Source organism: Drosophila santomea, chromosome 3L (genome assembly GCF_016746245.2).
Source record: "Drosophila santomea strain STO CAGO 1482 chromosome 3L, Prin_Dsan_1.1, whole genome shotgun sequence".
NCBI lineage: Eukaryota > Metazoa > Arthropoda > Insecta > Diptera > Drosophilidae > Drosophila > Drosophila santomea.
In genome coordinates, this window is record NC_053018.2 from 13254067 (window position 1) to 13277185 (window position 23119).

At 42.1% G+C, this 23119-nt stretch overlaps 10 protein-coding genes and 2 non-coding genes across 13 annotated transcripts; 7 read left to right on the forward strand and 5 right to left on the reverse strand.

Annotated features, from left to right (window-relative positions):
• The first annotated feature begins 291 nt into the window (after positions 1-291).
• LOC120449173 (protein Exd1 homolog) lies at positions 292-1758 on the forward strand. Its single transcript, XM_039631515.2, has 2 exons — positions 292-329; positions 390-1758. The coding sequence occupies exons 1-2, from the start codon at positions 327-329 to the stop codon at positions 1218-1220; spliced, it is 834 nt and encodes a 277-aa protein (XP_039487449.1). The 5' UTR covers positions 292-326; the 3' UTR covers positions 1221-1758.
• A 297-nt stretch (positions 1759-2055) lies between these two features.
• On the forward strand, positions 2056-3397 carry LOC120449175 (zinc finger protein 234-like). The gene is made up of 3 exons (XM_039631517.1): positions 2056-2340; positions 2397-2778; positions 2886-3397. Exons 1-3 carry the CDS (start codon positions 2142-2144, stop codon positions 3229-3231), a joined length of 927 nt encoding a protein of 308 aa, XP_039487451.1. The 5' UTR covers positions 2056-2141; the 3' UTR covers positions 3232-3397.
• A 126-nt stretch (positions 3398-3523) lies between these two features.
• On the reverse strand, positions 3524-5827 carry LOC120449174 (cullin-1). Its single transcript, XM_039631516.2, has 3 exons — positions 5671-5827; positions 3944-5607; positions 3524-3886 (listed from the first exon to the last, which is right to left on the reverse strand). The coding sequence occupies exons 2-3, from the start codon at positions 5576-5578 to the stop codon at positions 3524-3526; spliced, it is 1998 nt and encodes a 665-aa protein (XP_039487450.1). The 5' UTR covers positions 5579-5607; positions 5671-5827.
• A 138-nt stretch (positions 5828-5965) lies between these two features.
• Positions 5966-9347, reverse strand: LOC120448295 (MICAL-like protein 1). Its single transcript, XM_039630233.2, has one exon. The coding sequence runs from the start codon at positions 9143-9145 to the stop codon at positions 6098-6100; it is 3048 nt and encodes a 1015-aa protein (XP_039486167.1). The 5' UTR covers positions 9146-9347; the 3' UTR covers positions 5966-6097.
• Positions 9348-9940: 593 nt separating this feature from the next.
• LOC120448298 (10 kDa heat shock protein, mitochondrial) lies at positions 9941-10834 on the forward strand. Its single transcript, XM_039630235.2, has 3 exons — positions 9941-10099; positions 10282-10443; positions 10512-10834. Exons 1-3 carry the CDS (start codon positions 10097-10099, stop codon positions 10656-10658), a joined length of 312 nt encoding a protein of 103 aa, XP_039486169.1. The 5' UTR covers positions 9941-10096; the 3' UTR covers positions 10659-10834.
• Positions 10835-11120: 286 nt separating this feature from the next.
• On the reverse strand, positions 11121-11845 carry LOC120448297 (39S ribosomal protein L20, mitochondrial). Its single transcript, XM_039630234.2, has 3 exons — positions 11651-11845; positions 11379-11587; positions 11121-11324 (listed from the first exon to the last, which is right to left on the reverse strand). Exons 1-3 carry the CDS (start codon positions 11735-11737, stop codon positions 11168-11170), a joined length of 453 nt encoding a protein of 150 aa, XP_039486168.1. The 5' UTR covers positions 11738-11845; the 3' UTR covers positions 11121-11167.
• Positions 11846-12250: 405 nt separating this feature from the next.
• LOC120448863 (protein-S-isoprenylcysteine O-methyltransferase) lies at positions 12251-13781 on the forward strand. Its single transcript, XM_039631076.2, has 3 exons — positions 12251-12630; positions 12693-13064; positions 13292-13781. The coding sequence occupies exons 1-3, from the start codon at positions 12391-12393 to the stop codon at positions 13577-13579; spliced, it is 900 nt and encodes a 299-aa protein (XP_039487010.1). The 5' UTR covers positions 12251-12390; the 3' UTR covers positions 13580-13781.
• A 435-nt stretch (positions 13782-14216) lies between these two features.
• On the reverse strand, positions 14217-17106 carry LOC120448862 (adenosine kinase). Of its 2 annotated transcripts, none has more exons than XM_039631075.2 (3): positions 16830-17106; positions 15465-15948; positions 14217-15069 (listed from the first exon to the last, which is right to left on the reverse strand). In XM_039631075.2, the coding sequence occupies exons 1-3, from the start codon at positions 16844-16846 to the stop codon at positions 14533-14535; spliced, it is 1038 nt and encodes a 345-aa protein (XP_039487009.1). In that variant the 5' UTR covers positions 16847-17106; the 3' UTR covers positions 14217-14532. The 2 variants fall into 2 exon arrangements, with proteins under 2 accessions (XP_039487009.1, XP_039487006.1); XM_039631072.2 differs by lacking the exon at positions 16830-17106 and adding an exon at positions 16025-16165.
• A 592-nt stretch (positions 17107-17698) lies between these two features.
• Positions 17699-19108, forward strand: LOC120448999 (40S ribosomal protein S12). Its single transcript, XM_039631267.1, has 4 exons — positions 17699-17748; positions 17838-17880; positions 18090-18224; positions 18714-19108. Exons 2-4 carry the CDS (start codon positions 17864-17866, stop codon positions 18979-18981), a joined length of 420 nt encoding a protein of 139 aa, XP_039487201.1. The 5' UTR covers positions 17699-17748; positions 17838-17863; the 3' UTR covers positions 18982-19108.
• LOC120450672 lies at positions 17937-18006 on the forward strand. Its single transcript, XR_005616319.1, has one exon. It is a non-coding gene; the product is annotated as a small nucleolar RNA U18 (small nucleolar RNA).
• Positions 18567-18642, forward strand: LOC120450671. The gene has a single exon (XR_005616318.1). It is a non-coding gene; the product is annotated as a small nucleolar RNA U18 (small nucleolar RNA).
• On the reverse strand, positions 19103-20798 carry LOC120448997 (zinc finger MYND domain-containing protein 10 homolog). Its single transcript, XM_039631265.1, has 4 exons — positions 20048-20798; positions 19800-19989; positions 19282-19724; positions 19103-19225 (listed from the first exon to the last, which is right to left on the reverse strand). Exons 1-4 carry the CDS (start codon positions 20716-20718, stop codon positions 19171-19173), a joined length of 1359 nt encoding a protein of 452 aa, XP_039487199.1. The 5' UTR covers positions 20719-20798; the 3' UTR covers positions 19103-19170.
• Positions 20799-23119: the final 2321 nt, after the last annotated feature.

The following is a 23119-nucleotide window of genomic DNA, read 5'->3' on the forward strand; positions in this document are numbered from 1 at the left end:
AATAAAATCTTTGATACTTAAATGAAATGTATGGAACAAAAATAATGAATAAAAAATAATAAAATTTAATTGTAAGATTAAAATAAAATATCGCTTATTTTGTGTTTGATTTGTTCAGTGTGGTTATTGCCCTGACTAAATGAGGTGGGTATATAAGCCAACCGAGGTGTGTGTATCAACTAAGTGTGGAGGCTTATCGATAGTTCCGACCAAACAAGAATTTACTTCTCATCACTACAATTGTTATCCTTTCTTCTAGGTCGATATCAATTTATATCTTGATATCGATAACATTGTTGTTCTTTTCAAAGCTTTTCTTTTCCGAAATGGTTAGTTTATATAGAAATTGAGATTTAAAGTTAATTAATTAATCAATCAACGGAGCACAGGCTACAATGAGCGACAGCAATGGAAACGACAGCTTTAGCTCTGCGCTGGACAGCCTCCCGCTAAACATTTGTTTCCCTCTCACAAAAGTAGAAATGAAAACCCTGGAAAAGCAAATGGATCGAATTATTTTAATACAGCAGGCAGATACTGCATACCACAGAGCACTGAATGAGATAAAGGCTCAGGGGAGCATTTCGCTCCTGGTGGAGCCCAGTTTCTACGGAAGACATCAGACTACGTCTGTTTTGGTGGTGGCCACCGTAAATGAAACGTACATTTTTGACATCAGAGCCCTTGGCTCGATATTTCCGGAACTGGCCAAGATTCTGGAAGCGGATCAGCCGCGCAAGGTGGTCCACTACAGCCACCGGATCGCCGATCACCTGCTGCATAGGCAACGCATCTCGTTGGGCGGACTCTTTGATACCTTTGTGGCTCTGTGCCTAGAGCGCAACGAAAGATTACCGATCTCCTTGTCAGAGGCTATATCTTTCGTCTTCGGAATACCCATGGATGAAATCCTCTGCGAGGAGGTGACTGGAGCCTGTGAATCGCGGCGGAACTTTACCGCTCGTCCCTTGACCCACAGTCAAATCAGATACATGGCCAAGATGGTCCAGCTTCAGCACATAATGCACCATCGCTTGAATTGTAGTGAAATCTTTTGCGCCGAGGTCCATCGCATATCCCTTGCGTTTAGCCACTGTTACTACGGCTTGAGGTCCTGCGATGTCGCCATTAACATGGCACCCGCCAGTCGCTTCGGGTTTCAACTCATAGATTCCTTATACAAAAGTACCGACGAGGAGATCGAGAAGAGCACCAAATGAACGAAATAGTTCGACAGAAATGTCATGAAAAAACATGTGCTGAAATTAGTCTTATGTAGTGCATGTATCCTTTACAATTAGGACATGCATGATATAATTTCTCATTTTGGGAGAGCACGACGAGTGGATAAGTTCAATTTTAATTATTTATTGTTCCAGAAAGTTTTGAATTTGGAATCGATCCCTTATTCATAAAACAATTCTGATATCGCCTTTTTTATTCGACTAAAAGAATACAATATTTAAAATGCACTTATTCGACACGTTTCATCGATCACCACTCGTTAACCTCGTTGAGGATATGTTTTTTTGATAATATACAATTTTAGAAGACAATAATCCTATGTATAATAATATGTAGTAAAACTATGAAAGGAAGTAGTTTTCATAAACGTAATACTCGCATATAAATATTTATAAGAATTTTTATTTTTTTTTTAAATTTATATAATTCTTCCCGGCGAAGCATATGTACCCTAAAAAAACTAAAAACCCAAATAATAACACTATGATTAAACAACGAAACTATGATTTATTATTATTCTAGATTCGTTGAAAAGTATAAAGCAGGTAGAGGGATGCGTTTCCGAAATGTATATACGTATGTATATTTTAGATGGCAAGTTAATCCCACGTCCGATTATATTAAAATACATCAATATGTTTTAATATGAACCCATGAATATTTTCACTAAAATATATACATCAATTTTATTAACTATTAATTAAAAAAAATAATGACCCAATGATTCTTTCAGTGTACTGTTAAATTATATCGATAATAAAACAGGCCAGATCTATTCAGATCGATGGTCCAAAAAGCGGTCACCTTAAAAGCAGTAACTGATCAGCTGTGCAAAGAAGCTCCAATAATTTTAGTATTAATAAATAATACAAGATTTATAGGAAATTTGGAGGTGCATGAACATGGGAAGAAAATGCAGAAAGACAAAGCAAACAAATCCGCTTTTTCAAAATACTATCAAACGTGAGCCAGACCCTGGAGATTCAAACAAACTAAAGATAATGAATGCAGAACATATAAATGATCGATTCCCGATTTCCGTAAAAGCGGAGGATACCACAGATTTATCTTATCCCCAGACTGGCTTATATGAGGGTAAGCTGGAAAACAGCAACAAAGTGTTTTAAGTTGCTAACCATTCAATCTTACAGTGGTTATGCTAGAGGCGAATAACCAAGTTAAGGAGGAGTTCGCCCTGGAGGATCAGGATGAGGATGAGCGCAATCCAAAAATCGAGGAGGAGATAAGCTATCAATTGGCTGGTCCGCCAAAACTGTGCTCAATATGCTGGAAAGCCTTTCCTAGCGAAGGGTTCTCCAAACACGTCTGCATGGGCATCAACGCTGCCCAAGAGAAGGATGAGATCAGCTACCACTTGGCAGGTCCACCAAAAATGTGTTCTAAGTGCTTGGAGGCCTTTCCCATCGAAGAGTTTTCATCTCACACTTGTAGGGACATCCATGCCGATCGATTCTCGTGCAAAATTTGTCCACGAAAGTTTCGTTACAAGTCGTTGCTTGTCGTACACTTAAAGTAAGCATAGTATAAAATCGAATATTAATATATAAATAGATATGATAACTATATTAAGGACTAGGTGACTTTAGCAGATTAATAAACATGTTTGTCACACTTCACAGAAGCCACCTCAGACTGCAAAAGGGCGAAAGCATACCAGAATTGGAGTCAGCGAAACCTACCACCTCCAAGAACGAGCGTAACTTCGAGTTAAACTACTCACCCACTCCACGGTGGAAGATATCTCGACGAAGAGCTGGAATGCTGAAGCGCAACGAAATGCGTGTGCATCAACAGCGCCTGTGCCTATATTGCCCCATTGCTTTTTCAAACGAATCCCATCTGGAGAAGCACATAAAGGATCACCATGCTGAGCGCTTTTATTCAAGCGAATTAATAACCCCAGATTTCGGAACTGAGGGCTCAGAACAGATCTGTGTCAAGTTAGAGGACGAAGAAACTATATAAATCATATATATTAATGTTAATGTATTAACATACAAGGTTGTATCAAGGGGGGTATCTCCTCATATCTGTATTTTAGATATTAAGTAATCAACGAAATGTTCCACTTCCCTTTTAATTTAAGCTAAAGCTTTAATTTAAGATAGGAAAATATATGCTTAAAATGTGATTCCAATTTATGAACACTGCTAAGGAAATTATATGCTAAATCCATTTGGGGTTTATTTGCTTTGTTTAGTTGATAGCACGAAATATTAAAATTGTTCATTAATTGCGTCAAATTTTTAAGGCAAAGCTACACATATCTGTAGGTATCTTCAGGTCCACAACGTTCAATGTCTGGAACCGCCTTTTTAAGCAAGGCTTCAAGTCTTTCCTTGATAAACCTAATTTCTGGCGTAAACTGTTTTTTAAGCTCCTCAACAACGGCTATAATTAGTTCCGATTGTTTAAGTTCCTTGTTTTTCTTCAATATGCGTACTATTGCTGCATCCACTTTATAGCTTCGGTTCATGTCTAATACTAATTCGATCTTCCTAGTTTTGACCATGGGGATGTCGAAGTTACAGCGCCTTTTCCTGTTTGTAAAGTTCATGTTTACTTCCACAAGGGTTCCGCTATAAATCAGAAACTTTTGCATTTTCAGGTGCTCCAGTGCCTAAATATAATTATTTGTATAGGTAAGTCAAGAGAAATTGCAAATCATATCACTCACCGCTTTGAGGGTCTCCATCTCGACGCCCAAACTAATCGACATGTCCTCCTCCGTGATTCGTTCATGCCGATTGAAGAGCAGCAAAATAGCCATCTGCAAGGTGCTCACCTCAAGAATATGAACCGACTGATTTAAATTACAGTATATCACCCCAGAGGACAATATGTTATTAAGTACAATTTTTTTGGGCCTTTCATGCTCATTGCGATGTTTCAAAAACAGGCAATACTCCCCCCAAGCTTGCTGCAGTTCATCGGGCAAAGTGAACTTAACATTCTCTATACCCCCTTTATTCACGAAGCACTTTGGACGAAAATCGAATCCTAGCTGGATTCCCTTGCTATTCAAGTGATCTTGAAACTGACTTTGATAAATCCTTGACTTTTCTAGTTCATTTAACTGGTTCCTTAGAGGTTCAGTAAATTTATCTCCAAATCTATTGTTCAAAAGCGAAATCATTGTGGACTCATAGCCGTCGGAGTTGGATGTCTCCTTGATTTGTCGAATTCGAAGTTCGTTACAATACCAGTATATGAATTTGTCCTTTTCGTCCAGGAACTCCACGATTTCAGCGATCCGCTTAAGTTCATTAATAAATGCTATCTCGGAATCCTGATTTTTCGTCATAAGCTTGTTGGCATATAGGACAATCCGACGGATGAGATTAATTTTCTTATCAATTTTGTTGATGGCATCCTGACACACCTCATCCACTATAGCCACGAGGGTTTTGTGGTCACGCATTGCCCGCGCCAAAGTACTATGACGAACTCCCAAGATGGCTTGGATATAATCCTTGCCTGTTAATGAGTTAGCAATGGCCTCCTGCACCTGTGCAGCGAGGTGCTTTTTTAGTATTGCCTTAAATTGATCTCCTCCCTCAATTTCTGGCATGGCTAGGCATGCGTACTTAAGGAAGTGCATAAAATTGGCGTGGTAATTGGATACGATGAACCTTTGGAATTCGGCCATAGTCGTTGACTTGTAGAAACCCACCACCTCCTCAATGAAAACGTTGTCGAGCTTGGAAGGCACTGGCACGCCTTGCCTCTCATCGTTGGCGTACAGCTCCACAATGGATTGGAGCACCTGGTACACCAATGACTTAGTGTTATCACTGGGCTTTTGCCTCAAAAGCAGCGTTATGGCAGTGACCAAAGACGTGTCAATGGGACCAAAGACCAGTTGCTTCCAGCGAATCATGGCCATGCGATACACCGGTTGAATATATTTCTTTCCCTCAAACCGCTCCCGATTCACCCAGTTGCGGTTGAGGTAGAGGCAACCGTGGTCCAGTATCTCGCATGACTTCTGATAATGCACCCAGTGCTCTATATATTTAGCGATCAGGTCGTCGTCGTACACTTGGCTCTCCATATCCTTTGCTATGTTCTGCAGTCGAATATCAAGGTAGTTGGTCAGCCCTTCGTAAAGATGGCCTCCGGCATCTTGGTAAGGAACATTCGTGTTGCGCACCGAAACCGAGCAAAAATCGTAGACGTGCGTGTGGAACTTCAATATCTGCTGGCTATCAAAAATGTGTTCATCGAAGATCTGCTTTAGCAACTCGCGCGTCCTATCCAAATTGTCATACATAGATTCGTAGTGATGGCGCTGTCTTTCCTGGCGGTTCATTGTCGATAATAGCGTTGTAACTTATAGATCTATTGCAAAGACAACCGAAAGCTTTTTACGGGAAGTACCGGAAATTTAAAATTTCAACTTACCTCGACTTTAGGTGTTAAATGTTTTGCCAATGGAATAATTTCAGTTGTCCTTTATTTTTTTTAAGAATGCTTAAATATGACAGAATATGGAATTATAAGTATTTATTTGGCCTTTGATGAATAATATTCCCTGTATTGCGATCGTAGGTCTTATCAGTTAGAGATGACAGTCCGAAATGGCTTATTTCAAATATCGATAGCAACCCGGTAAAAACGCTTCGATTCTATTTCGCTTTGTTCCATTTAAAAATATATTTTCCTATAATTATTAAGTAAAATCATTTGCAATCAACAATTTTGTCTCTAAAGCAAAATATATTTTATTCATTGAAATGCTCACATATGGCAATATAAACTTAATAGGTTACAAATGTATATAAAATAAATTTAAATTGTTCGACACGTACAAACTTTTCCCCCACCCCTCCTACATTTTCAGAAAGAACAAGTTTCGCTTCTTTTTAACTTTTTCCAAAGCTGGTGCCTGTTCAGACTCATCGACGTCCTTGTCGAGATCTGACTTTTTGCCCTTGCCCAGCTTATTTTCCTCCTTTAGTTTTTTTCGCTCCTTTTTGGACAACTTTTTGGATGATTTGTCAGCGCTTTTCGGATCGCCTTGCGGTTCCTCGCGCTCAGAATTGTAGATATGGAGTCGATTCTTGATGCTCATATCCTCTCGCGCCTCGCGAACCCGGTCAGTCTCTAGGCTATCAATTACTTCGTTGCGCATTTCAACCACCTTCACAAGGCGATTTATTAATACTTCCTCATGGGCTTTATCCGAATCGGTTTTGTTGTGCTCCGGTTGCCCCATTAATACTCGTATTTCATGCTCTATGTCCGCTTGCTCCTGTTCCAAGCGATGCTGGCGACGTAGGTACATCAGCTCCGCTTGTCTGCGGAACAATTCGTTTTTCTCGTTGACCAGCTCAAACAGCTGCAATATAAGATCTTCCACTTCCTTTGAGTTGGTCAGCACTTCTGCGGATTCGGGGCCATCAGCTTCGGCGGCATCCAAGGAACGCTCACAGCGATCCCTGATCATTTTCTCCAGAATAACGCCCTGTTTCTCCAGACCCAGCTGTTGTACGGCAATAATTTCGAATTCGTGGCGAATTTCTTGCAGCGGAAGCCTTTGTAAGACTTTGCGTGGTGGTATTGGAACCGCAGGAGCTGGTCCCTTTCGCCTCTTCCATTTCCCATGAGTGGATTTATTGTGCCCCAAGGGACTTACGTTTCTATCAAAATCGTTATAAACAATAGGCGACTTTTGATCCTCTTTGCTCCGCTCAATAGTGTTTTCGGGCTGAGTTGGCGGCACCAGAATGCGTCGGTATACCACATTTACCTCCTCGTCGGCATTGGATGTGCTTAAGCTCTCTTCGTAATTACTCGACTCGGTTGCCTCATCGGATAGCAAACTCTGGTCAAGTGGTATTAATCTTCTAGTTGAATCACCAAGACTTGGGGCCTTGTGCTGAGTGTGCAGCCGTGCCTTTTGTTCGTCCGATAACTTTGAAAATCCAGGATCACTCTCAAAGTCCGTCTGTTTTGGGGGCAAAGGTGCCTGGCGTTTCTTCCGCATCGGGGAAGTAATAGAGCTAAGACTGGTGGTGGGACTCGATTCTTCGCTTCGGAGTGGACTCCCCATTGAGGCACGAAGTGGCTTGCGAGGCCCATTTGTAGATGGCAAGGAGATGCTTGAGCCCCGATCATCTCCTCCGCGATCGAACGTTCTCATGTTATCCAAATGCTCCGAAGATGAAGAGGAAATATTACTTTTCTGGCCATGATGTATTGGTTTTGCTGGAGTCTGGGCTTTTGATATAGATATTCTAGGTGTTGGCATTGGCATTTTTTTTCCTTGCGAAAGTGTGGGGCTGGGATGTGGTTCCTCTGACGGTTTGGGGACGGCTAGGCCTATTTTAGGTGGCGGTGGACGGGGCGGTACGACTTTGTCTCTTTTTAATATTGTGCCTCTGCTTTGTTGGGCTGGAATGGATTTTAGAAGCTCCACTTCATCGTCGGAGCTGTCGAATGGATTTGCACCTTTAGATGAATCATCATCATCTTTAAAAGGATTTAAGTCCTCTGGGTAGTCAGCTTCAGCTGCTTTTGTCTCATTTTCTTTCTCCTTGGGAGACCCGAGATCTGTTTGTTTTGCGATATCACCTTCCTGCTTAGAGCAGCTTTCTGTTTTCGAGAAAATTTCATTTTCTGTAGGAGGGCTTATAATGTCTTCAGGTTTAATGGCTTCTTCAGTGTCCATTTCGGGAATTGTAGCTTCTTGTGATTCTGGAATGAGTACTTCTGGTGTATTGTTGAAACTAATAGGTTCTTGTTTATCTAAATTATCGGGGGATTTTGCATCCACAACAAGACTGTCATCTTTTAGATCTACTGAAACCGTAGAAACCTTAGCTTCCTCTTGTGCCACAGGCTTTTCAGGACTAATAGCCAGTTCATTATTTTGTTCAAGGTCACCATGTTCTGCGCCAAGCAGAAAAGTAAGGATTTTAGGTTTCTCTGGTATAGCGGGTTTCACAGGACTATTTGTTGCTTCATCTTTTTGTTCAAGAAGGCCACCATCTTCTTCGTCTAGTGGAGCAGAAGAGATTTTGGGTTCCTCTGATAAGATAGGTTTTACTGGACTAATAGTTATTTCATTATTTTGTTCATCTTTGTTGGACGGCGGTTGACTGATTTCAGGCTTATCAGCAGTACGTATATCGTTATCTTCCACTTCTTCTTGTTTATCTTCAGAGTAATCAGAATTTGTTGCCACCATTTGCTGATCATTAGTAGAATCAGCCATGGTTGTCTTTAATTTAATAATGTCAGATTCCGGTTCACTTTCTTCATCGGGGCAAGTCTCGCAACAGTATATATTATTGACTTCCGTTTCATAAAAACTCCCGGGTGTGAGTAATGAGGAACATCTCGCACATTTCAAGCATGTGCGATGATAAGCCCGTTTGCCAACGAGGACTCTTTCGGCAAGGAAAACGGGAAGCTCGCATTTCTGGCACTTATCACGTCGTGGCATTCCAACAATATGCATAACCTTCTGCGGAGGCTCGCTCTCCTCGCCAAGTGGATCCTCTGGCTTCGGATGCTTCAGGCTCTTGCCCAGCACCTTGTAAAACTGTGATAAATACGTTAGTATGGAGAGTCTGTCAGGTACTTCATACGAAACCATGTCAGCTGCATCAAGCAGTGCGGGTATTCCCAGATATTTCTCGGCCGTTGTAAAGGCCAAATCATTGTTCTCATAGATATCGTCTGCCCTCAGTCGGTCGAAGTCTATGAGGTCCGGCCGAAAGTGATGTATAATGGCGCAGAAGGCAAGTCCATTTCGCCAGGAAGTGGTCATGTTCTCCACCTTGACTCCTTTATATCCTTGGGTCACCACTCGGCACCAGTACTCCAAAGCCTTTGTACCAGTCCCAACTTTTATGCCACGACGATCAGACATTTTAGTGGGTTAATTGCTGGCTTATTGGGGAATATAACTAAACGAAAAGAACGTGGACAAACTGTAGACTAAGTGAACAACAAAAGCACATCGTGCCACTTGAGTTGAGTAAAATCAAATGAGATTTATCTGGCACAAATTACATTAAATGTAAACAAGGCAAAACGGTGACTCAAAAAAATCTCCCAATCAGACTTGGTGGTGAGACTATCCAAAACAATCGATAGTTGTATCGTGCTATCTTCACTACTTAAAACAAAACGTTTTAAGATCGTAAGTTCTATATTTCGGATCAGTTATACAAGATTACCGAATCAATTTGTCGATTGTCTTAATTAAGTTAAAAGAATGTCATAAATCTTCGATAAAATCTATGCAACAGGTGGTAATGTGAACCCTCCGATACCAGATTCAATCAATATTGTTGGGTAGTACCGATAGTAACTTTATATACAACTTTTGTACATACCAGGAAGTAAACAAACAATTCTCATATATGTTTATGAGAAATGTTAAGCAGGCGAAAACAAAACAATTGCATTAAAGAGTTATTGGTTGTATCAAATGAGAAATCTTTAGCTTAGCAATCATGAGAACGGTATGTAGGATATCACGACTATTATAAATCGAGGGCATTCCTGAATTTATGTTGGAAATTCCTAATGAAAGGGTTTATACAGTGCTAACAAATCAATGAACTCGGGAATCACCTTGGCTCAAAGTAGTCAATAGTATATTACAAAATTAAGAATTAATTATTTATAGCTTTGACTTTTCTCAGTGTAATCAAACATAATTGTGCTTTTTGGTGTTGTATCCATACAAAAGGCTGGTCACACCGACGATAAGCAATCCCGCATCTATCGAGAAGTTACGCCGGCACGTGTAGTTGAGTAAAAAGTTCACTCATTAACTTTTCTCAAGCGCTCCAGTTTGCATTTAAGAATTAAAATGGTGAGTAAAAAGTGCATGGTCCCAAATGCTATTAAGAAAAAAGTTGGAAATCGAAGGGAGCTGGGTTCTTCGAGAAGGTTCCAAATCTTTCGGCCCACCTCCCATTCGCCGGGCTGTTGTGTAATCAATGAGAGAAACATGAAACATGGGTTAATTGTTGGGGCTTATTTAATGATCCCCAGGCCGCCGCTATCAAGAAGATCATACCCATGCTGGACCGCATCCTGATCCAGCGGGCCGAGGCGCTGACCAAGACGAAAGGCGGCATCGTTTTGCCAGAGAAATCGGTGGGCAAAGTGCTCGAGGGCACCGTTCTGGCCGTTGGCCCTGGCACCCGTAATGCCGTGAGTATTTCGCCATTATCAATGCGGAGAGAGTCATCTAATCACTGAACATCCCACTTTGACCGCAGTCCACTGGCAACCACATTCCCATTGGCGTGAAGGAGGGCGACCGTGTCCTGCTGCCCGAATTCGGTGGCACCAAGGTGAACCTGGAGGGTGACCAGAAGGAGCTGTTCCTCTTCCGCGAGTCCGACATCCTGGCCAAACTGGAGTAGATCTCGTCGCCGGACCCTGTCTCACAATTCTATGAATTCTATGTTTTTTATTAGTATGTAACACACCCACAAACCCGAAAACTACAGAACAACAATAAACGCTGATGCAATATTTTTGTTTGCATTGCGCATGGACCGACCCATTGAATAAATTTCGAGTTACTTGTTAAAACTAACAGCACAGATATTTTGTCATCGATATCAGAGATTTCAAGTGATTGGGTGTTTATTTTAAGTTGAAAAGTATTGGACACATATTCTGAAAAGGTACCTTTAGTAAATAGTTCATATGATTCAGTATTAAGCTTCCTTTTGCAATCAAAAATTGCGAATTATGTAACTCTCAGTGTAAATAGGCAACAATTTTTGATTTGAAAAAATATCAATTAAATCTCTTTCAATATAGTGAATAAATCCCCAGCGATTTAACTATCTTTCAAAGTGTATATAAAAGATTACTTGTTTAAAATATACAAATATCTATATTTGAACTCCTACTTAAGGCTAAATTAATCCAACTTCAGGTTGCTCAGTCCGTAAACCTGGTTAAATGCCGATCTCTGCTTGATGTCCGGCATTCCCTCGACAGCAGCCCGCTCGCGAGAAATCTTGACTAGAGCTTCGAAAGAACGCGGCTCCCAAATTGCCAGGTCGGATAGGACTTTTCTGAAAGATGTAATAGGTGGTTAGGGAATATAGGAATCTTCCGATGGTACCCACTTGTTGAGCAGGATATCGGAGCGCGCGAGGCCATCCTTGAAGGTTTCCAGACCCACTCCATACTGCTGACAACCCGCCTCCACTCGTGTGCTCCACAGTTGCGCCATGTCCAGTTTTTTCAGCTTTCGCCCCTTGGTGGCGTATGCCAGGGCCCTATGGACACTCCTGATGGCGAAGGAGTAGACATTGCGGGTGCGGCTCCTATAATGCTGCGGGAATAAGGCACTACTGTCTTATTATTGTTATTTTGGCCGCAAGTTTCGGGTACGTACCGCTGCCAGCTTGAAAATGCGCCTCTTCCGCCAGAATTCATCCGGACCACGGGACCGCACCAGAAGGGGTAGATTTAGGAACACCATGGCTTGATATAAGCAGAATATTGGGCTAAATCTTTGGATTTTTAATTGATCTCAACGATTCTACTTTTTATTTTACATAACCTGCACGGCGCTGTTAACAGCCGCTTATCATGTTATCGATAATATATCGACGAACGGTGTGCAGTCAAGAAACGCAGATAATAAATAGAATTAGGATATATATTTAAAAAAATATATATTTCAAAATATTCTAGAATTATAAATGAACTTCTAAATGTGGGCGAACAATTTAAAATTATTAAGCCCCCATACATCAATACGTTTACAGTAATGATAACTATCGCTTATTGGTACAGTAGGAATTGGTTAAAATGACGTAGTTTATTTTTTATTAATTATTGTTTTGATTTAATATTTTCTGCTAAACTTGATGTGCAATATTTATTTCTTTTAATGGAATACAAAGGCTGTACGAATTATGATTGTAGACATTATATACATCAATAATAATGTATATGATGTCTACGAGTCTTTTGCGTTAGCGGACATTCACTGTGCTGCCTATCGTTATCGTGAGCTTTGCCGGTTTATTTACATTTCGGCGCATTGAACCAAGCAAATGTTTTGAAAAACCACAATTTTCGTGTTTTGGCGCACAGCAGCAGCACAAAAAGTGTCGTGATTTCTCAGCCATGTGTGCAAAAAGCCGAGTCCCTGCTCCTGGGACCGGAGGCTCCAGCCTGTGTTCCGAGGGCCGCATCAGTTTATATTGTTTTGTGATCACCGCAACCTTAGTCCTGATCCCCTCGGTGCCCCAGATCCTTTATGGAATGGTGCCACAGGTGTGGGGAGCCGTGCTCTGGGGTCCTTTTCTTTACTACGCCCTGATAAACATGATTATACGGTTTGTGCTCAGGAACCACGACTACCAGGTGAGTCACTCGATTAAACCTGATTAACCTTATCAGTGGTATTAACTATTCTGGCCCCACAGGTCGCCATTAGGGCATCCTTCCTAGGCTTTGCCATGGCCATAAGTGTGCTGGTCATCTGTTTTGCTCCCACCGAATGGCAGCAATTTGGCGTCTACGGCTGCTTCATGTCCCTCTTTCACTACTCGGAGTTCCTTGTGATCGCCTTTGCTAATCCTCGCACTCTCAGTCTCGACTCCTTCATGCTGAATCACTCCGTGCACTACGGACTGGCTGCGGCAGCCAGTTGGATCGAGTTCTCACTAGAGGTGTACTTCCTGCCGCAGTTCAAGAGATACGGATACATATGGCTGGCGGGCGTGGTCCTGTGCGCGCTGGGCGAAGTGATTCGCAAGGCAGCCATCATCACAGCTGGTCGGAGCTTCACTCACTTGGTTAGTTGGATTACTTTTTAAAATTAATTAATTATTACACTTAAGGAATAAAAACATTATTATTAAGCAAGGGCGTTTCCACGACAGCTGGTCTTCAAGAAATGTTGATTAAAAGATCAGTTTAAGTTAACTAAAATGTATATCAGAGAAGTTAGTAACTAATGGAAATAAGCTTTTAAACTTCTCACCGCAGAAATCTAATTTTCAAACTTCCTAATTTCCGACAGGTTCAGAATGAGAAACAATCGGATCACAGGCTGATAACAAGCGGGATCTACGCTCACTGCCGTCACCCGTCATATGTAGGCTGGTTTTGGTGGTCCATCGGAACCCAGATCGTACTGTTGAATCCCATCTGCATCTGCATTTACACATTGGTCAGCTGGCTGTTCTTCCACGATCGCATCTACGTCGAAGAGTACTCCCTGCTCAACTTCTTCCAGTCGGACTATGTGCGCTATCAGAAGCGGGTACCAACGGGCCTGCCCTTCATCCGGGGCTATCTGATCGATTAGTGCCACCGATCTGGGGTTCAATGTCACAAGTCGCAATGGCAAACAACAGAATTCTATTTTAGGTTTAGGTATACAAGGTACACAACAGTTCTCTTTTGTATAGCAAAAAAAAAAAAGAAAGATTTACGAGCACATTGTTTTTTCAAAATAAGTTTTCTAATATTTAGCATGTTGTTTTGTATTCATAAACTAGTCAAAGCATGTTGCTGATAATCTTATCATTTTTGGGTTGATTGTGAATTTATGGGTCGTATTAGCAACGAAATGTAACAGCTGCGTGTTTCGGAGATTATTTGATGTTTAACTTTTCTATCTATTGTTGCTGATATCTTATCTGCTGATGAGACTGCTTGCAACTTTGGACATCAATTAGTTTTTGCATCTTGTTTTATATGCAATGTGTAAAGGTCGTTATACAAGAATTTGATGAAACACTTTTTCAGGAATTGCACAATTGTACTTATACGTCAGCTCTATATAATATTATCAGAAGACAAAGTGGATCTATGATAGAAAGGGCTCATTACTTCATGACTAATTTCAATTACGATTTGATAAGAAACCCCATAAATAAAGGGATAAAGAAATGAACCTCCTTTTGGGGTAATCACCTCTTACCTGAAATAGAAAACAAAGATTTCAAGTTGTGCAAACTGTTGACTTTTGTGTTTCGCTCGCGTGTGTCACTTTTGTTTTATTATCAATTTAAATTCGAATATTGCTCTATCTATAAGACACAAGCCTCACTCTCGCTATTTGTCCATGTCATTCCACATGTGTATGCTTTTGTATGTGTCTGAGTGTGGGTTATATGTACAAACAATTATCAGTGTTAACAAAATGTCTTAGTCACTCTCATTTACTTAATTAACAATTGCAAATCTTGCTGCGCTTTGCCTGCCTCCTTCTATGTCATCGTGTGTGTAAGGTTTCTGTAGCTTCCGCATCCGCTTTTACTCGACAAACTCTGGTTCGCCAGAGTATGTGCATCCCGGATTCTTGATGATGTGCCCGGCTGCATAGTTTCCGCACCTGATGCAGACGTCCAGCGACTTGCCCTGCACAAACTGCGAGAGGAAACCTCCAACGAATGCATCCCCAGCGCCATTGGTATCGACAATCTCATGCGCCGCCAATTTCGTGACCGGGAACTCCTGCACCGAATCCTGCTGAATGAGCAGCACAGGATCGCAGCCCTGCGTGAGGATGGCAATGCGCGGCCGCGTCGGGTTTTTCTTCTCCATCGCCACCAGTCGCTTGCCAATCTCGCGCAGGTCCCCGCTGGGCCACTGCTGGGCCTCGGCGAAGGCCTGAGCCTCTGCCTCGTTGCCAAAGATGATGTCCACGTAAGGCAGGGCGGCCAGCAGCGGTGCCATGTAGAATTGCGATATGAATGGTGCGCTGAGGTTCATTAGGAACGGTCGCTGTTTGGCGTGGGCGGTGGCCGCCACCTGCATGATGCTTGGCGGGTTCACAGTGAGGAAGAAGCCCTGGGGAAATGGAATAGGTGAAGTGTTATACATTTAATCTTTATGTTGGAATGAGAACAATTCATATACTTTGTATCCTTATATGTGGTAAGAATATGAATTGTTCTAAAATATTCTCGTAGATTACTATGCATATTTATTCATAAACAGTTTTAGTAAGGCTTGATAAGGGTAGCAAGTTATAAGTATTTACAAATAAGGGAAGTTATTTTGGGAAGGTAAGAACCACACTTATGTGCAATTAATGAACTCGACAGCTTTCATATACATATATGGATTCATATCTCTCACTCTTTTGCAATCGCTATAACAACTCACTTCCCGTTGTGCAATTTAGTTATTACTTCCGGCATCGATTGCATCCCCAAATCTCAAAGCAGAAGCTATGTACTCACCGAAATGTAGTAGTACTGGGCGTTGTCCACCAGAGCCTTGTTGCTGGGCTCCTCCAGGTGATCGATGGTGAAGTTGTTGGCCGCCGCCAGATTAGCGCATAGCGATCGGTGAGTGCCGGTGATCAGTACAGCGCAGGTGCCCGTGGGCACGTCCCTCTTCACCTGGTAGTGGACATCTAGTCCGGCGGCTTGCGCCTTCTCCTTCAAGATACCAGCGTACCTATCCTCGCCGACACAGCCGAAGAACACTGCCACCCTGGGTTGTCGCAGAATCCATTGGGCAATCCTTAGAGAATTTTGCACGGATCCGCCTGCCAGGAACTCTGCCTGGTAGCCTTCGACCAGCTCCCCGTAAATGGGCATGTGTCGGTCCTCGGCCAGGATCGCATCATCCTCGTTCATAGAGTACTTTTGCAGGAAGTCCAGGGGAACAACGGCGGAGATGTCTAGCAGCGGGTTGCCGCATCCGACCAGGATTCCTTCTCTGTGGAACAGAAAATCATTTGGATTATTGGTGCTATCTTCTCTGTTTCGATGAGTACATAGCAGTTGCCCCAAACCTAATGTTACTGCTGATACGATCGCACATGTTGCTCGTCTGAGGGCCCGATGCTAATGCGACCAATTAACAATGCCACTCAACAATACTGGTGTTCAGTCAGAGCTTTCAGCGCAATCAGCTGGCGATGAACCTCAGAGATAGCTCTACCCCCAGTGGAAGATGACTGGCAGTCGAAATATTGCGCATACGCCCGGTATGTAGTGCACGGAAAATAATTCTCATTGAGGTTTTTATGGTGCATGAGTTCCTCAGTAGTTATTATCTATGATTATTTAGCTAGAACTTTGTCAATCTTCTACATTCATATTTTCCGGATAGGCATATACATGTATATATAAAGGGCTTATCAAATTATCGCAGCTAAGCTAGTCATCATCACTTTTCGGGACGCCAGTGTGCTCTTGTTTACGATAGTGCTTGTTGTTGTGGGCAAGAATTCGGCCTGCTTATCAGCGGCATATTTCGGATTCGAGAGATTTGGGCGTCGAAGAACACGGCCGGATATATGTACTAATTCATTCACTCGCTCGCCGGCACCCCCCTGCTACTTTTTGTATCTTACGGATCAACATTTGGAGATCGTAGTTCCTGAGTTCCAGATAACGAAGGCAAACACGCGCACACAGACACGCAAAGCACACGATTTTCACATGCCGCTGTAAATTTTCGGCAATTATATTGTGTGTATGGTGCGTATGTGTGCGACACGAGAATCGGGAGCACATGGCGGCTATTTTCTATTTTCTTCATATTCCTTTTTACTTTGTTAATAATAAAACACCACTACTACACTTGCAACTTACTGTAGCGTGCTCGTCATTCTCCTCGTGTGTTTGTTGTTCTTGCTGTTACTGTTACTGTTGTTGCTGCTGGCTCGGCTGACTTCTTATGTAAACATAAACAAGCTATTGCACTTCAGATCTCCGGGTGCGCGCTCTACTGGTTCAAATCGCTATCCGGCGGAGAATCGAATCGGGCGATATTGTCGAGTGTATTTATAGGCGTTTTAGCACGGGCTGCCGTCGTCGGAAGCGCGAGTTGCGGGCGTTTGGGAAATCGGGATTGTTTATCTCGGTGTTACCAGGTGCCACGGGTCAAGTATCTGTGACTAACGCGTGGCCTCACGCGAAACAGGGATATTTCTGTGCACTGCGAGAAAATCCCATGGATTGAATTAGACATCTGAACAAAAAAAATGACTTGCACAAATACAAATTTTTAAATGTACCAATTTGACTTACCAGAAGGCAAATCATGCAAGAGCAAAGGGTTAAGATAAAACAGGGGTATTTCTATGCACTACTTTTACATAAATGTATATATATATTTAACTTGACAAACCAATCTAATTAAACCATTTCTTGCAGTCATCAAATTAGATAATAGTTCAAATAATATGTTGCGACCCAGCCAATAAGCGCACTTGCTAACCCAACGAAAGATTGTAACTATTTTGCCATACTTCAACTTTATTTATAAAACATTATATTCTCAGTTTTCTTATAGTTTTATACTTTAAGTTCGCTTTAAATAAATAAAAATGATTAATTTGCGATAGTCAATTTGACTGCAGTGCGAACTTGGCATCAATTTCCATTTAAACCACTATCGATCACCTCAAAATGCAGCCATGCTTAAACTATCGATATTACACCAATAGTAGGAAAGTCACATCTCCAGAGCCATGCCGATTTTGGTCTCTTTCTTTCCGGTTGTCAAAAGGTACAGATGTGTGGAATTTATTTCGCCGAAATAAAGATTTTTTCTCAACGAAAATGTAATAAATATAAGCTTTTAACTTTAATTTCCAGTGCAGTGCATCCTTTACCGCAGAACAATGGCCGACGTTGATGTGTAAGTGAATATTTTATAGACGAAAAACGCATTTTATGCCGTTCTCGTCAAACCTCTTGTTGATGAAATTAATTGGTCCGTGTTTAAGAATTTCCATTGATTATAAATATCCAATTACTGAACAAGCAAGGCTAAATCGAGTTTTTTTTTGCTATTTGACATTGCATTTGGTGCTATTGATTGCTAATAATATATGTTTTCCGATCTAGTGATGTTCCCTCCGCTGCCCCCGTGCTCGATGGCGCCATGGACATTAACACTGCCCTCCAGGAGGTCCTGAAGAAGTCCCTGATCGCCGATGGACTCGTCCATGGCATCCACCAGGCCTGCAAGGCCCTGGACAAGTAAGTAGTCCCACAATCCGGAGATCAACGTGGTTATACACTTCTTGGGGTTTTCGATGCGTTTGCAGTGTTGAAATCAACTAATCTTTGGTTTTATACGACTTTAATAATTTATAGATAGAACTATATAACTATTTCAGTTGAAATTTCTTAAAATGCCTAGACCACGTTTTAAAAAATATCGCTCTTCATTCTACTTAACCTAATTATAGGAAATGTACCCAATTTCCTTGACTTTATATCGTTTATCAACTACAAAGTACAGCATTTTATTATACGATCACTTAAAACCAAATTCCAAGAAGTGTTTCCACATGAAATCAGCTTGATTTTGCTGATCTGCCTATGATGAAATTAATTGGTCCGTGTTTATGAATTTAAATTGATTACAGAAATCTTCCAATTACTACTGAGCAAATGACAGCAAATAGAGTTGCATTAAAAGTAAAAAAAAAACATGCTAATTATAATTGGTTGTATTCCCAACAGGCGTCAGGCTGTCCTGTGCATCCTGGCCGAGTCCTTCGACGAGCCCAACTACAAGAAGCTGGTCACCGCCCTGTGCAACGAGCACCAGATCCCCCTGATCCGCGTGGACTCGCACAAGAAGCTGGGTGAATGGTCCGGTCTGTGCAAGATCGACAAGGAGGGCAAGCCCCGCAAGGTGTGCGGCTGCTCCGTGGTCGTGATCAAGGATTTCGGTGAGGAGACACCCGCTTTGGACGTGGTTAAGGACCATCTCAGGCAGAACAGCTAAACAGCTGTACCCTGCTTGCTGAATGAGAGACTACGTGAAAGTTTTTTTTAAGCTTTTCGCTAACTGAAAATAAAACGTAATGCACCTGAATCCAGATGAAAAAAATAAAAGAAAGTGGACCTTTTTACATTTTTGGAATGTTCTATTCTAATGAAACGATTTCTTTTTGGTATATTAGCTGGGCTAGTATTAGTTTTTAAGGCAGACCACCTTGTGCTGCGGCCAGTCCTTGAGCTGGCAATCACTGAAAGAAAGAAGTTATAGGTAAAGCGAACTCCATAAAGGTTACGTCTAACCCACCGAGTGCAGTAGTGCACTTTCTTGCAACCGGCGCACTTCTTTCTGGCCTTCGCCTGGCAAGTGGCGCAGGTGTGATCGGCATCATCTCCATCGCCACCAGCCTCGGCATCCTTTTCTTCGCCCACCTTAAGATCATCTAAATTCTGCTCCAGCTCACAGAGCAAGTCAGTGCCGTATGCTTTGCTCAGACGAGTGGCCAAAGCGCAGATGTTTTCCTTGTTCTTGCTGAGAAACACAGCGTCCTGATCCTGGGCAATCTGATAGAAGCCGCCGGATTCCTCGACATCCTTTAGCAGATCCTCCTGTATCTGCGGAATGTCCTCCAGCAATAGCGGCTGCGACTTGGCCGTAGTGCCGCTAAGCGTCATCCGGCTCAGGAACACCTTCAGCTCTATTAGCGGTGGCAACTGGTCCAGCAAAGTCTCGTGCATGAGACCCAAAAGCTAAGGAAAATGCGGTGAGATATCTTCTTTGTAAGTCGGAGAACTCTTTGGTCAGAGAACTAAGTCGTCACTAACCTTGGCCAACTGCTTGCAGCGTGCTTCGTTGAATGCATAGTTATCCATGATCTGGGCGTTTAGGAGCAGCTGGCGCACACAAAACCAGGCCTGCGCCTCTGGCTTGACAATCTTGGTGACGTCGTCCACATTGGTCCACTTCTCCTCGATGAACTTCTGAATACCCTTGCTGGTCTTCCTCTGCCACGGCCTAAGATAAAAGGAAGTATGTGAGGAAAGAAACAAGCTCAATGATTTTGGCTGCTCACCGAAAGCAGAGCACATCGACCATAAGCCACGGAATGTCATGGGTCACCAGTAAACGGCGTGCGGCGCTCAGATGAAACAATGTCACATTGTCCGCTATGTAATTCAGCACTGAGATGCAGCGCAGCCCAATCTTATAGATAAAGTCGCGCTTTTGGCGCTCCAGCTCCGTGAGCACTGCCTCATCCACGTCCAGCTTTGTCTCATTCTCGTGGTAACCCATGCTGACCAAGCCGATGACCTGGGAAACGGCCTGGGCACAATAGTCAATCAAATCCAGCACGGACTCCTGCAGCGTCTCACAGCCACTCGGATGGTAGAGGCACACATCCAGCAGAGCCACCAAAGCAGCCTCATGATAGAGCACCGTGTAGATAAGGAACGTGGCCTGCGGATTGGGATCAATCTCCAGCAGATGCGGCAGAACACGTGTCTTCCACAGGGTCACGCAATATGCTTCGTGGATCAGCACGCGCAACTTGTCGCGCGAGATGAGGAACTCCTTCACCTCCTCCTCGCGATTCTGGGTCAGCTCCAAGGCCGCCTGCTGACTCAGCCTGAGGATCATCTCGTGCACCTCCAGCCACTTGGAGCTGCCCACCTCGCGCACCTCAAACGGACGAATGCTCTCCACAAAGAGATACATTTCCTCCGGATACACAAAGTTCACCATTTTTTTTTGGTAGTTTTTAATAATTCTGGAAAATAATCGTTCTTTCCGGTTCGTTTGGTTAATGACAACTAAGACCCACTACAGAGTTGAATAAACATTTTGAGTTGCCATGGCAGGCAGCGGTTGCTAGGATTCTGGCCTATGTAGCTATGTATCTGCCGGAACATTGAGCATTTCTGAAAGAGGCATTTAAAGCACTACATTGAATATCCAGCTTTTTGTGCAGAAATCAAGAATGCAAATTAAACGTTGGTTTCAGGTCTTTGAAATAATGAAAGAAAACTATTAGGTGGTATAGTTCAAATATTAGATAAGTTTAAGAATTCTGAAATCCTAAATAATAGCTAAATAACTAAGGGTAGCAATAAGTTGGGTTTGTTGAATTGGAAGATGAACTGCAACATTTGATAACTGCATAATCAAGTATGGACGTCTAGCGTCTAGACGCATAAAGTTAGTAACCTTTTTAGAAAATAACCGCAGGCACTTGGGCAGTTTTCATTTATTTTGGCAGCCACATATTACGGCAGGCCACTTAATTGTTGGCCACCGCACCGATAAAGGCGTTTGGAGCGTCGGCCGTGGACAATTGGAACTCGTTCAGTCACTTTCGCTGAAAAGTTGCGTTGACACTGCGCATGCGTAGCGTGTCATTCGAGAAAAGAGATGTGTGGATGGAAGGGGGGCATTTGGTCTCATGTTTCTTTCGCCGCTTTGTGGCAGTGCGTTTGTTTCAATTGTTAGTATTCATTTAATTGAATTTTATTTATATACCTAGCAGCGGTCGAGCGCTTTTTCTGCACGACGCGACGACAATTGACTTCAAATGTCGTTTGGGGCCGATGGGGAAAAAGTTACATACGACCACTATGAAAGTTTCTGTGGCCTTTCGGCGTTTTCTTCATTTTTCGATAATAACCGAAGCGAATTGAAACGTATGTACATATATATACATGGCTTGATAACTTTCCCAAAAGCAAATGAAAAGCGCCTTTTAATTGCCAGACGCGGTGAAAGAAATGGAGCGATGGGCATTTACAAAATGCACGATTGCGTAATGCCATTAATCGATAACCAATTAAGCGATAAGTCTGTTTGCAATGCTTTCAGATTCGTGTGAAGGTGGAAACCATTTCTCGCCAGTATTGTCTTATCCGTTTAAAATTTATTTTCTCACGTCATTATTAATATTAACAATCTGAAATATGAAATGATGCGCTAACACAAAATAGTTGCATTAAGTTGCTGTTAAAGTTTGTAAAAAATTGAATTTTTCAATCTTTTTAGCTTTCTGTGATTTTTCTGTCATCAAAATGAATTTACTTCCTGTAAAGTTAAAAAGAATAAGAGATAATAACCATCCTTCAGATACTTTCAACAAGATTGGTCCTTTCCTCATTTTGTTTTCCTTTCTTCGTCTAATTGTGTGGCAAATTGGTGGTATTGGATATTGTTGCTGCTTTGACTGCCACAATCAAGAAAGAGGTCCCCTAAAACCACGTTTAATCTGCATATGTATATAATAAATAAAAGTGTGTTATTTTAAGGGCCAACAGCTTTATTTGCCTAATGCAACACTATTTTGGAACTCGACCAAGTAAGATTAGGTTTAATTGGTTGGATTAAGTAATCCTTTTAACAATAAAACAGCAATGTAGCAAACAAATCCACTTTCAATCATTCAAAACGCGGTACCCATCTGATCTAAAAATTCGGCAAGTGTTATTTGTATTGCTGATGTTTTAACTTCAAATAGCATTTTTGAGACAGATTTAGGTGGAAAAACACGTTAAAAATATGTTTAAAGGCATTGGACTGGTATTCGTTCCGATTATTATAGCAACCCTTCTCATATTGTGTTGTGTCTGCTTCGTTTGCCTCCTCTGTTGCGGGTGCTGCACGTTACTAATGCGAGCCCTTCATCTGGAACCACCTGTGCCCCAGGAGAATCCTCAGCCGCGACAAATGATGGCAGTTGGATCACCCATGACTCAGCAGGCAGTGGCAACCATAGAAGATACTATAGAGCCAAGAGGATGTGGTCCAAATGCCAGCCAAAGCAAAATCCCGTGTGTATAGTACATTAAAACAATGTTTTTTGAATGTCAAACATTAAAGTCTACGATGGCAGCCTCCTTGATCCCCTTTACATTGCTAACTTAACTAATCGTGTGAGATCTATTTCCAGCAATCAAAAAGAACGTATAATATTTTTTAAAAATCTTGAAGGCAGCTCAGTCTTGTTGGAGTATTGCTAAAATGCAGTGGATCCAATCATCTTTAGATAGACTACGATTTAACTATCGCCTTGAAATTCAAAAAGTAAATACAGTATTGAATGGGTTGTTTGATTTATTGAGCTGTGGCAGCAGAATGAGTTTCCTTTTAACCATAATCCTGT